This window comes from Equus przewalskii, chromosome 24, assembly GCF_037783145.1.
Source record: "Equus przewalskii isolate Varuska chromosome 24, EquPr2, whole genome shotgun sequence".
NCBI classification, from domain to species: Eukaryota; Metazoa; Chordata; class Mammalia; order Perissodactyla; family Equidae; genus Equus; species Equus przewalskii.
In genome coordinates, this window is record NC_091854.1 from 14,990,465 (window position 1) to 15,003,811 (window position 13,347).

At 37.1% G+C, this 13,347-nt stretch overlaps 1 protein-coding gene across 10 annotated transcripts in view; it reads left to right on the forward strand.

The window, feature by feature from the left end:
* The window catches only part of TTLL7 (tubulin tyrosine ligase like 7), a 134,094-nt gene that overhangs the window by 85,353 nt on the left and 35,394 nt on the right, over nucleotides 1-13,347 (forward strand). For all 10 annotated transcript variants that reach the window (XR_011532520.1, XM_008526454.2, XM_008526456.2 and 7 more), the window contains exons 15-18: nucleotides 4,447-4,645; nucleotides 8,100-8,302; nucleotides 9,336-9,470; nucleotides 11,317-11,397. Coding sequence is in view for 9 of the 10 variants with exons in the window: in XM_008526454.2 (XP_008524676.2) it covers nucleotides 4,447-4,645; nucleotides 8,100-8,302; nucleotides 9,336-9,470; nucleotides 11,317-11,397 (618 nt within the window). In the remaining variant the exon portion in view is untranslated. The remainder of the gene's footprint in view (nucleotides 1-4,446; nucleotides 4,646-8,099; nucleotides 8,303-9,335; nucleotides 9,471-11,316; nucleotides 11,398-13,347) is intronic.

Sequence of the window (13,347 nt, forward strand, 5' to 3'; positions counted from 1 at the left end):
TACCTCAGAGCTATTGCGGGTTCAGTTCCAGGCCACTGCAATAAAGTGAATATCACAACAAAATGCGTCACATAAATTTTTTGGTTTCCCAGTGCATATAAAAGTTATGTTTACACTATAGTCTATTAAGTGTGAAATTGTATTATATCTAAAAACATTTACATACCTTAATTAAAAAAATTCTTGATTGCTAAAAAATGCTAACCATCATCTGAGACTTGAGCAGGTCACAGTCTTTTTGCTGGTGGAGAGTCTTTTAAGAAATGCAATATGTGTGAACAGCAGTAAAGCAAAGTGCAATAAAACGAGGTATGCCTGTATTAAGTTTTCCTCATATCTCTAAATATATAATTATCAGAGATGTGTGTGGCATGATAGACAAGGCAAATCGTGACTCTGAGGATCCTTGTGGGGAGCCCCATCTTTTGCTGACCCAGCAACATTGAAATATTGTGGTAGTTAAAATAGGTAGAGTTTCTAGGAGTAAATAGAAAGCTGTCATGCTGGCAAAAATGGGCGGGTGTTTGCTTAACCTACATCTGCTCTGTGGTGATGACGTCCATGTGTTCTTTTGTAATGTGTCAAAGCCTTTGCTGTAGAGTAGGAAAGAGTTGAATTTGTAAAATCTTGGAAACTTTTTTCATTCTGCTCTTTTTACTTTGCATTTCAGCAATACTAAGCTATCTCTGTGTCTTTACACACATCATACTCGGTCATGCTGTCATGCTTTTTCCCTGCCTCTGGAATGCCTGCCTATTTTAAAAAAAAATCAATCATTCATTGCTTGATTAGAGACCCCCTCCTAATCCAGCTGAACCATTGCTACCTTTGTGAAATATTCCTTCCCTCCCCAGTTAGACTTGGGTCTTCCTTCCCCTCCTTCTCTTGCTGTGCCACCAATAACACTTTCTTAGAGCAGTTGTGACAAATAATTGTTGGCATGTTTGCCTCGTATGAGCTTGTAAGTTCCTTGGGGGTAGGAAGTATATTTTCATTTTTACGTCTCTAGCACCTAGCACGGTGTCTGGCACTTAGTAGGTTCTCAAAAACCATTAGTTAAATTTGTTGAATGTTTCCACTGGACCTCATTGTCTAGTGGAAGAGTAGATAGGTGAACTAAAAACCAGGGTGTATTGTGGCAAGTGATGTAATAAGTGCTACAGCAGCATGGAGAAGAGAGAGATCCATAGACTGTGGATGGCTTCATAAAGGAAGTGCCATTTGAATTGAGTCTTGGAAAACAAGTGGTGCCCTAAACATTTAAGAGGAATGGAAGGACATTTAGGATCGAGGGAACATTAAAGGCAAAGACACGGAGGTGTGACACTGCATAGGGCGTTGGAGAAACAACGAAGAGTTTGGTGTGACTCAAGTGGAAGATTCTCAGAGACTAAAATGGTACAATATGAACCTGGTGAAAGATACATAGTGTCTGGTGGAGACCAGAGACCTTGGATGTCAGGCATTGTTCTTCTGAATTATGTGCTCTATATTGAAGAATTGTGGGGGATATCGTTGGTAATTCCTTTGGGACAAACGTATTTTAGAACATCTGTAAAAGTGAATGCCTTCGTGAATCATTGCTTCACTTTGGAAAACATTGGGAAGTTTCCAAGATTTGTATGTTATTGCAATTCAGCAAACAAGACTTGAGACAACCTGGGGGCACAATATTCGTGGCTGAATGGCAAATGCAAAGGCCCTGAGACGGCCTTCTACTGTATTTTCCTTTGCCTTATCAAAAAAGGCTTATCATCCAAATAAAAATATAACCTCCTGGAGGGCAGAATTCACATTGTATGTTTTTTTTTTCAAACCCTCTTATTCCAGACAAGTAGTAGGAACTAACAATGTACTTGTTGAAATGAAATGAACTGGTTAGTTCCTATAGTTATTAATGCCAGCAGTATTTCAAAGTGGATGAAAGCTGCATAATCAGTCTGAAGTAAAAGCATTTTTATAACTTTTGACTTTATGTATAGTGAGGGTCTGGAGTGAGCCAGACTTCAAAGTAGCCTTTCCTTTTTAGAGAGACATTATCACGTGCCAAACATTGATTTCCAGTGTGTTTATTGATGGAAGAATAATTGAAGATAGTCAAGGTTAAATGAAACTTGTACCAGGAGAAATAACTTTTCACTTATTTGAGAAGCTAAGAAATATTATTGAGGTACATAAATAATAAGCACCACATAAAGTGTTAGCATTGTTCTTTTTCTTCAGCTTAGGTACATGGGTATTTGTTTTATTATTCTTTATACCATTTATATATTTCTTTATATGCCCCAGTTTATAATAAAATTGGACATAAAAGTAAGTAGTATGGTTTGTGTCAAAACCAATGCCAGTTTACAAATTCCATTTTGTAGTTAAGGCACTCTTTAGAGTTTGTGCTGCCATGACTTATTATTAATTATTGCTTGAACAGTGTCTTGGTCAAGAACTCCCAAATGCATATATGGCAGAAAGATTCAGCTCTCCGTTTCCCCTTTTGATTCTTTATATGATCGAATAACTCATTATGTAGTCAAGCTCCTTAAGAAACCTTAAAGCTGTTTGCCTACATGAAGGAAGGCACTGCTAGCAAGCCTGAATGTGCCACTGTTTCTTCTGGGTATGCTAGGCTTCTGAAGAAACATCCTTCCTCTAGAATTCATATTCCCCAAGACGGTCAAAATGTTTGATGATTGTGTACCTGGTAAATGTTTCTATGCATATCTCTTTGAGCATTGTTAGTGCTCAGCAAATATTAGACCATCAAAAGAAGGACATACTTTTAAACACAAGTTGGTACCTTAGTGTATTAAACTACTTTCCTGCTTTGGTTATTTTTCATCCTTTGCAAAGATAGGAACTTTAGGAAGATCATGCTTTGGCTTACTATGTATTCCAGGCACTTTGTGAAATGCTATTTCTCTTTATCTTTCATCCTGTGCTGTTACTCAGAGGATATACCTTATTTCAGTGAAATCCCACGGTAGCCAAGGGTTTCATTATGGCGTATGCTAGCATCGAAACATTTTTGTTTGATTTAACAGAGAACAAGAAACTAGTATACAACTGCAGGAGCCTTTCCCAGCAGGAATAAGAGGCATATGGTGTGTGTAACAAATAGTTTCTGAAAATGATTAAGTTTCAAACTGTCTTGTTGTTGGATGTGCACCTTCTTCTGAAGTGAAGCTGTCCCACTTCCCTTGTCTCTTATTCCTTCAGCTGGCATCATTGGAAACACGTTGATTGGGAGGCTTGGAGACAAGTGATTCTAATAGAGATCTTGGAACATAATAGCGTGACATTTTGAGTCTTTACAGACTTACCCTTCCACGTGGCACCTATCCTCTAAAAAATTCATGCCATACTCATTTTTACATTATATCCCTTTTTTTCATGTAGCACGGGCAAGCAAAAGCAAGGTTGCTCTATTGTGGTCAGACCCTATGGTGTCAAAGTTAGGAATCCTCCAAGAAAAGATATGAGTTGTTCATAACCAATATGGAAAGTGTATACGTAACTAAAAATTTTTATTTGTAAAAATGTCCACAGTGAATTAGATATGGAAGGAATACCTTGCTTCTTGTTGTACACTATTTGAGTGGATCGGCTCATAGGCTCTGTTTTCAGATGTGGACTTAGTTTACTTATAGTGGTCTGTCTAGCTGCTGCTTTCTTATTCTCTTGGCCCCTCTTGGCCCTCCTTCTCCCTTCTTCTCCTCTTATCTCCCTCTCACAAGCACACATATGCACAAGCACACACATAAACACATTTATTGAGTGACTCTGAACATTAATGAAAAAAATTACATCTACGAGTCTTGATGAGTAATGAGTAATCTCTCTGCATGGAGTGAGGAAAAGCTGGTTATGTTTCTGATTTTTATATCTTTTCTCAAATATTTTCTCTATATTGTGTTATTCTTTGTGGATACTCTGGTCCTTTATTCCAGTAATGTAAAAACAACATTTTCCTTGTCATGACTGACCTATATCATTTAAAAAAGAAAATTTTACAGAAACAGAACAATTAGTGAGTAGCATTGTAGGCCAATAGCAGCCACTGTAGCAATAGTACTTTGGGGAATTTTCAGGCTTCAGTGAAAAGCAGAAAGCATAAGTGGGAAATTAAAAATAGTAACTGGGGCTGGCCCAATGACGCAGCGGTTAAGTGCACACGTTCCACTTTGGCAGCCCGGGGTTCGCTCGTTCGGATCCCGGGTGTAGACATGGCGCTACTTGGCACGCCGTGCTATGGTAGGCATCCCACATATAAAGTAGAGGAAGATGGGCACGGATGTTAGCTCAGGGCCTGTCTTCCTCAGCAAAAAGAGGAGGATTGGCATTAGTTAGCTCAGGGCTAATCTTCCTCAAAAAAAAGAAAAAGTAACTAATTGTGTTAATAAGACGGTTTTTTTGAATTCTAACAAAATGCCATGTTTCCCTCTGTTTCAGCCTCTGTCTTCCATGCCCGAGAGTACGGAGATGATGAAGAGACAGAAGTACTGCAGCAGCGAGAGCAGTTACGACAGCAGCAGCAGCTCTTCAGAATCAGACGGCAGTGGGAAGGAGGAATACGAAAATAAGAGAGGAGAAAAGCAAGTTACGTATGATCTTAAACAGTCCAGCCACTACAAATTAATCCAACAATCCAGTAAGTTAATTTCTTCTAATGTAGTTGTTAATTGAAGAATTATGGAACTGAAATTACTGAACTCAATAAAAGGACCTTGGGCCAAACGAACCCTTGTCGTGTGTGAGGAGACCTGGATTCTTCCTACTTCCTTCCACACCCAGGCTGGGCGCATCCCGCAATCCCTTTCCGGGTCTGCAAACTGAAAGGATCTCTCTGCTCCATTCTTTTAGACTCTATGATACTGGTTAAGTCCTAGGTGTTTGTCTGGATTTTATAAAATGTGACCCATGGTTGATCTGCTAATTGCATTCTCTTTTAAGCCAATATCTATTCTCATTCCATTCTCCACTTTCCCTACCTCTGTCACCCATTTTATTTTATAGTCTCGTCTTTTTTTAACATGTGTGTATCTCTCTAGCCATTTGACTTTCATGTATGTGAGCCACACGACTGTGAAAGAGTCGAAGTTTTGTTCCCTCCCCTTTGCATCCTGGGGAAAACTGAAGTCAGGGCTTTTGGTGCACAGGAAGGATTCGGCTTCTCTGTCTGCTTCCCTTTTTCTCTTTCCTCCTCTATTTCTTTTCACATTGTCTCTCTCTTCCATTCTCCTGTCTTTCATTCCTTCTTCGATTCAAGATGTCCACTACTGAGTGTGTGATTCTGCTTTCATCCCACGTGTCCAGTGTGGTATTGCTGCTCGCCCCGGGCTCAGCGGGACCCCTTCCTGACCCTACCTCAGGTGCAGGACTTTGTTACCTTCTGTCTCTCGTATCTCTGCCTTGTCCTCTGTTGTTATAGGGTCCACTAAAGGGACCAGTTCAATCATGCAGTAAACACAATTGTGAGGCTTTGTTGAGCTTCAGCAATGCTGTAATATGTTAGCTTCCCTGGTAATGTGTATATTTTAAGCCTGACCTTCCAGACTTATGGCAAAATGCTTGAGGAATGCAGAACTAATAGATGAAGATTTTAACGGTGTTTCTTTTACTTTCAAATTATTCTGTAAAGATACATGGTAATGTTGCTGTCTTTGAGGATTTATGTGTTTGGAGGGGAGATAATCTATTTTGTTCCATTTCATTTGTTTATTTATTTCCTCATTTAAGATATGCTTATTGAGCACCTGTTCCAGAGTTTGTAAGTTATTTTGTCAATTGCTTCCTTTTTTCTTAAAGATGCCTCATGTACTTTCAGTGTGTCTCTGTGTAAGTATGGCTCTGTTTCTCTTTTGGAAGCCGACATTGTCCTCTGCAGATTTCGTCTGTTTTTGAACTCCTCTCCTGTTGGTTAATGCATGCATCCCTAATAGCATGAACCAACAGAGGATAAGGGCAGGACTGAGAAAAAGTTGCTGGAGTCCCTGAGCTCTGAGGTTAATAAATTGAGATCAGACAAATAGAGTACTAAAAATGTTTTAAAGTGTGAATTCTCATTTTAAAGCTAGCCTAATTCAATTACATATCTTTTTCCTTATTAGTTGTATTTTATTTTTATAGTCATTAGAAACTGCAACAAGGGCTTCACTTTGTTTTATATTCTCTCTTTAATTTACACTAAGGAATATCATAGCCACAAACCCTCCTTGAGTTTCTCTCCAACGTGATGCTGATGACGAAGGAAAAAAAATCCAGATTATGTGTAACACTTTCTATTGTAGATAGTTAACTTAGGAAATTCAAACTTGTCATACTTTCAAAGGATATACTTTGGTTTGATATAAGATAGTCATATACAAAACTATATGAAATCCTTTTCTCACGTAATTTGTGTATGCAAGTTATAACCACTTTCTGTTAATCTACCTAAATTTCATTGACATATCTAGCTACTTAGTTATTCTGTCTGAATTTCCCATGTATACAGGGGAAAAATGGGAATCTGTAATGATTCAGGAGAAGGGATATTTTCCTTCTGCACGCATATCAGGTTGTATATGTCCAAAGCATCACCTTAAGCCCTCAAAGAAAGCAGGACCAAGATATAGGTTGTAGCACATGCTTTTGGGTATCTTCTTAGTAGAAGATTGATGAGTGGTCTGTTCCCTACACAGCCCTTCTCTAGAAGCACTGTCCTTTCAAAAAATGGTATGATTTTCTGGTTCACAAGGAAGTTAACATTTGGAGCAAATGGAAGCTTTTTTTTTTTTTTTTTAACATCTTTTTTAGCTTGAATGAATATACTATTTTGTACTCTCCAGAACCAAATGAGGAGTATTAGGCTTATTATCTGTCCAAAATATCCTTTAGAAATACATCCCTAAATATAAGACTTATGTCCATTGCCTTTATAAAGGTTTAAATTTTTTTTCAACAGCTATTGAAGAGAAATATTTGGGTATTCAACCTGCCTTCATGTGAGTTTTATTAAGTTATTTCATTAATGAAGATTGATATATTACAACCAAGCAGAGAGAGAATATAGAACAGAGGGTATATAGAATGTATATAACCTAAAAAAATCTAAGTGTTGATCATATTGAGTGATAATCTATTTCCTTGTGTCAGGAATCAAAATTTGCCTGGAACAGTTGGTTGGTTCTCTTTTTTAAATGTTCTCAATATGCAATGGGGAAGATTCTGTGGTTTTTCCCTAGTTGTCTGTTCTGATAACAACTCTTTAGATCCAGACATTTTTTCTTCACTTAAATCTTTACTGTGGGATTTTAAATCTAGTTTTTTTTTTAATTCTTCTCTCCTGTCAATAAGTAGACTGTCTAGTACTACTCTTGTAATAACCAATTATGTATTTCAACTCTATTAGGTTAATCTTTATGTTTTTCTTCTATTTTATTTATTTTTTTCCTCATGGGCCCTAAATTATATAACTTATCCATCTATCTTGCACGTTCTCTAGACTCCCTTCCATCACTCCCTATGAATCTCACTGTAAATGCTCTATTTCTAACCCATACACAGATTCTAATAAATGACCAGTCTAACCCAAGGATAGTGGATGGCATCATGGTACTATAGGAAGAGGGAAGACACTGGTATTAGACAGGTCAGGATTTAAACCAGAGCTTGGCAGCTTTCTTGTCATGTGACCTTGAGAAAGTTCTTTCTCTGAGCCTCCAGGTAATACAGATTCCTACATCGAATGATTACTGTGAGAATTAAGATAAAAGTGTAGCACTTAGCACGATGCCCGGCTTGTAGAAGGTGCTCCATTAATGTTAGTTTTCCTTTCTTCTGGTTCTTTTATGTCATATTTCAAGAATAGAACATTAAAGTACTGTGTAAGTATTATTCTTATGATAGCCATTCCTCATACATGACAGGGGTTCTACACCAAGTTCACTGTTTAAATTGAAGAATTATCTCCAAACTCGTGTCCTCAAGATGATGCCTTTGCTTTGATGTTTATTGCCGCCCTGCTACGATGTAGTCTAATCGTTAGTTTATATAGACCCAATACAGTGGGAAACTTCTACTAATTCTGCTACTATACTATCCTTCTTCTTCGCCACTGATAGGCTCCATAAGGCGTTCAGTCAGTTGCCCTCGGTCCATCTCTTCTCAGTCACCTTCCAGTGCAGACAACCGCCCCTTTTCTGCTCAACAAATGATAGCATCCCGGCCAACGTCAGGGTCTCGGTCACATTCTTTAAACCGTGCTTCCTCCTACATGAGGCACCTGCCTCATGGTAGTGATGCCAGCTCTGCTAACTCTCAGATGGTAAGTCGTCTGTTTTGCTCCTTCAAGATTACAGGAAGCACTTACTCAGGATTTAGGTGGCAAAGGGGTCAGCTGGGAGGAGGACGGATTCAACCTCAGATCCTTTCTATAATTCAGCTCATGCTCTCCTGGAATTTGGATTATTTATCTATCTTAGCCTATAACTTAGTGTGAACTCTTAAAAGCAGACTTCACCATATCATAGAACTCAAGGATGGACACTGAGAATAGCATTTTATTTTCCAATTGCTGATGGAGTAGGATAATTTTGTTGAAAAATCATCTGAGTAAATATATGATTTTGCATTGTGTTGTGCAGCATATCTGTAAATTTGGGGGAATTTGTTGTATGGAAATCTTTTCCTAATTGGACTATTGATTAATAGGTTAAAAACATAAACCATTGATAAATTATCCTTAGAGCACTGAAGTGAAATATTGTTTATAATGTTTTCTGTATATTAAATTAACACATAGTATTCCCTTCTTAGCATGAATCCCAGAGATTCAGTATTGAGGAAGTCAGTGCATTTATTTTGTAACCAGGCTTACTTATAGATGTTCAAATAGATCACTCCAAGTACCTTCACATAGACAGGGGATTTATTTAATTTGTTTATTTAATATGGATAATGTTTCCAAAGGGAAGAGTCTAGAAAATATAAGTCAATGAATTTCACTTGGTAACAATGAATTATTTTTTTTCTAATCAAGAATTGGCTGTGGTATCTATGGAGCAAACGAAACTGACCAGGAAGTCTTTTTTTAAACATTCGTTATTTTCATTTTAGTATTTTGAGCTAAATAAAATACAACTGTATGGAAACGTGAAAGACACTCTTGGGAAATCAGATCCACTTAATCCTAAGAATTGAATCCTATGAATAAATGTAAAAAAATTATTTTCTTACTTTTTCATTGTTATTTTTTTTCAATTAAAAGTGCATCATTTTTACCTAGAAATATCTTTCAGATTATAGTGGCACAATGAAATAAGACCCCCTCCAAATATCTGTATTCTTTCAAATTTAAGAGTGAGTCTTTGCGGCAACTGAGAACAAAAGAACAAGAAGACCATCTAACAAGTCAGACCTTATTTGTTCTCAAGGACATGAAGATCCGGTTCCCAGGAAAATCAGATGCAGAGTCACTACTTCTGATAGAAGATGTGAGTATGTGATGTACAGAAAGTTCCAAGGAGCTCATACATTTTTATTCTTCTTCTTAAAATATTAAACTTTATTTCCTGATCGCATTGTTCTCAATGACATAGCAAACTTAATTGATGTGCTTTTCCACCTCCACAAGCTGTACAATATACAGGGGTTATTTTAATTATTATGGTTCACGAGCAGTGAGATCACATTTATAATCAACGATGCAAAATCCCTTTTAGTGTGTAGTTCTATTTTAATGATACAGCTGCTTCATCAAATGAGAATAATTAATGTTAAATAATTATTGTTCTTAGTGATTAAAGAAATCGCAAGTTAAACCTACTTCTATAAAGATTTAGAAAGATCTAATATGGAATGAGATATAGTAATGAGAAAAGTGGGGCCCTGGGCATAAATGGCAAGAATATTTGAATGTGACACCTTGTATGGTTTTGGTTAAATTTTTAAATAGCTTATGCTGTGTATGTTCTTCTTGTTACACACACATCTTTGCACCACCCAGTGGAATATTCTGTAATGGCTGGGAGTCCTGAAATTCATGTGAAAGTCGATGACTTACTCCTAATTTAGAAAGAAGGTTCAAGTTATTCAAATATTTTTGGTGAAAGGGCATTTCTTTATTCAAAGTTCCATTTCTTCACTGAAACATCTTTTTCAAATTGTCATTCCTGGGTAATTCCTCAGTTATAGAACATTGTTTTCTGGTTTCCCTGGATTTTTTTTCCACAGAGGAAGGCACCATCTAGTGGCCAGTTGTAGGATAAAAAGCCAGCCATGTGCTTGGCTTTTTTCAGTTTTTAGCATTGCTTTAGACCCGTCTAAAAGCAACTGTCTAGAAAGAACAAACAAACAAATAATAATAAAAAAGGCTTCCTCAGTTTATAAAATCAATAATGGCAATTTCTATTTTGTAATTATGACAGTTATAACCGAAACCCCCAAATATTATAGTCTGTTGTTATATATTTTTTAAAAAGTGAAAATTGTATGTTGTTTGCAAATGAGTTGCTGTTTGTTGCATCAAGAGAAAAGAAGAAAAATGAACCTTAGTTGTAAAGCATTATGCTAGATATGTTTTTACTTACATTTAAATATGTTATCTTAAGTTTTTTTCTAAGTAAACCCAATGTCTTTATACTAGACATTTTACTTATATTTTTAAAAGATATTAGTTATCTACCACCTTTATGAATCGAGTAGAAGAAAAATGGGATAATCAGAGAGTAGAAATAATATTTGTGGCTAATGTGATTGTTCTATAAAGAACATAGGCTTATGTAATTAATAAAATATAATTAACAATTATGTGAGACATTAGATTGTTTGCTCTATGTTCACTATATACAGCAAATATTTTAATCCATTTGCTACACCATATATTACTAGAATATATATTCAGAAATTTTATAGATTTGCACAAAAAACAAAGGGATAATAGAATCTTTATTATATATTGGTTCTCTTTTAACCTATTACGCAGTATTCTCTTATTATGAGTTATGTGGTAAATATACCTCTTGGAATCAAAGTGTGAAATCTGTGTCTTGGGATCCTTTCCAAACCTTAGGTGCCTGAAGACATTTGACTTTCATTCATTAGAGAGTGTGTGCTTTTTACAGCAAGAAGAGAAAGCGTTGGAGTCAGAAGGCTTCTTTACCTCATGTTAGAAATCTTTGCACAGGTCTTTTTATGAAAGACATTATTTACTGCAAGTAATGTTATACTGTTTTCATTTCACAAATTAATAAAATTGGTTTCAACCCATTTATTTACTTTTTGTTTGTTACTTTTAGAAACTTCTAGATTAAATTTCTTCATGTTTCTCTCTCAAAACAGATCATTGATAACTGGAAGTATCATAAAACAAAAGTGGCTTCATATTGGCTCATAAAATTAGACTCTGCAAAACAACGAAAAGTGAGTAATGCCCCTAAACAGGTTGGCCCTTTCCGATTATGTATTAAACTAGGATCATTAAGCCACATTCATAATCAAACTATATGCACATTCATTTGTTTACGCATTTTTTCAACAAATATTTATTGTGTGCCTCCTATGTTTCAGATGCTATTCTAAGGATAAAAAAGTGAATAAAAAAACTCATGGTCTTATTGAGCTTACGTTCTAGTTAAAGTGCTTGATAATAAACAAATATGTGATAGAATGTAAGGTAGTATTAAGTACTACGAAGACAAATAAATCAGGATAAAAAAATAGAGAGAAGGCAACATTTGAGCAGAGACCTAAGTGAAATGAGAGTAACACTATGCAAAAATATCTGCAGGTATAACTTATCAGACAGAGGCAAGAGCAGATACAGAGGCCCTGAGGTAGAATTTAGCTTGATGTGTCGATGAGGCATAGAAGGCACCGTTTTGTTTTCTTGTATAGGATAGTTGGTTTGTGCTTGTCAAGAGTGAGTGACGTAGTGGTGAGAGTTGAGGTTGGATAGATGGGCAGAGTCAGATCATAACTTCATAGGCCATGGAAAGACCTTGGGTTTTATTCCAAGTGATGGGAAGGCAGTGGAAAAAATTGAGCAGAAGAGTTGCATAGTCTGGTTTATAATTGAAAAGGATCATGAGAGCTACTTGTAGAGAACAGAACTGGGGGAGAGGGAATGTGGCGGAATAGGAGTAGAGGACAGCTAGAAGGTTTTTAGAGTAATCGAGGCAAGTGCTCATGGTTATTAGCCAGGGTGCTAACTGAACGGGTGGACACTGGGGAAGGAGCAGGTGTTTGTTGTTACTCTTGTTTTGTTTTACTTTGATTTTGGTTTTGGACATGCTAAAGTTGTTATATTATTAGACATCCAACTGAAGACGTTGAGTGTGTGGTTGTGTATATGAGTTTTTGAGTTCAGAGCTGAGCTGCATATGGAGAAACAAAATTTAAGAGTCACCAGAATATTTGAACCCGTGGGTAGGGTGGGATTACTTAGTAAGTGTGGTTAGAGATGAGAAGAGTTTCAGAGACTGAGCCTTGGGCTGCTTCTGCATACAGAAATCAGAGAGATGGGTGGGGAGGGATTAATCTAAGGGGACTGAGAAGGAGCTTCCAGTGAAATGTGAAAAACCATTAGAACTGGGTGTCCTGGAAGCCAAGTAAAGAGACTATTTTAAGGAGATGAAGTGATCAACTGAGTCAGGTGTTGCTGATAGGGGTTGTAAGATGAGCACTAAGAACTGACTGTTGCTTTTGGCAACTTGCAGGTTAGCAGTGACCAGATCTAACAAAGTCAAGGGGATGATGCAGAGTGAAACTTGAGCGAAGTAGGTTCAGGAGATAAAGGGTGGAGAGGAAAAAAGCACAGCTAGTACAGGCACTTTTTGGAGGAGTTTTGCTGTAGAGGGGAAAGGGAGGTGTGGTAGTAGCTGGCGAGGCATGTGGATTAATGACAAGGTTTTTTTAAAGGTGAAGATATTTCCAGCTGATTTTGTATGATGAGAATGATCTAGAAGACAGGAATGGCACTGGAAAGAGAGGTAATAGAAAACCCTTGAGTAAGTCAGCTGAGAAGGTTTGTCCTAACCAGGAGCATTTATTCTAGTAGGAGGGAAGGCAAAGTCTATGGCATTGTGGCAGGAGGATGTGAAGGTTTTTTTCCGATGGGGAGGGACTTTTGGAGGCTTGAGGAGACAGTAAAAGGTGTACAGTTACAGTAGGGATCTTGGAGAGGAGGAGAGGGGAGTGGCCAGCAGCCTGAGGGGCCCATCAGTTGCTTTGCACCATTATTTTGGGGGAGATATAGTATTTCAGTAGCTTTAATGAAGTCGTTGTATTCCTTTAGTAATGCAGGCCATCATTTCCCCTTTCTATAATTTATTGCTAATAAGCTGAAAGTTGATACTGATCAAATGATGACTT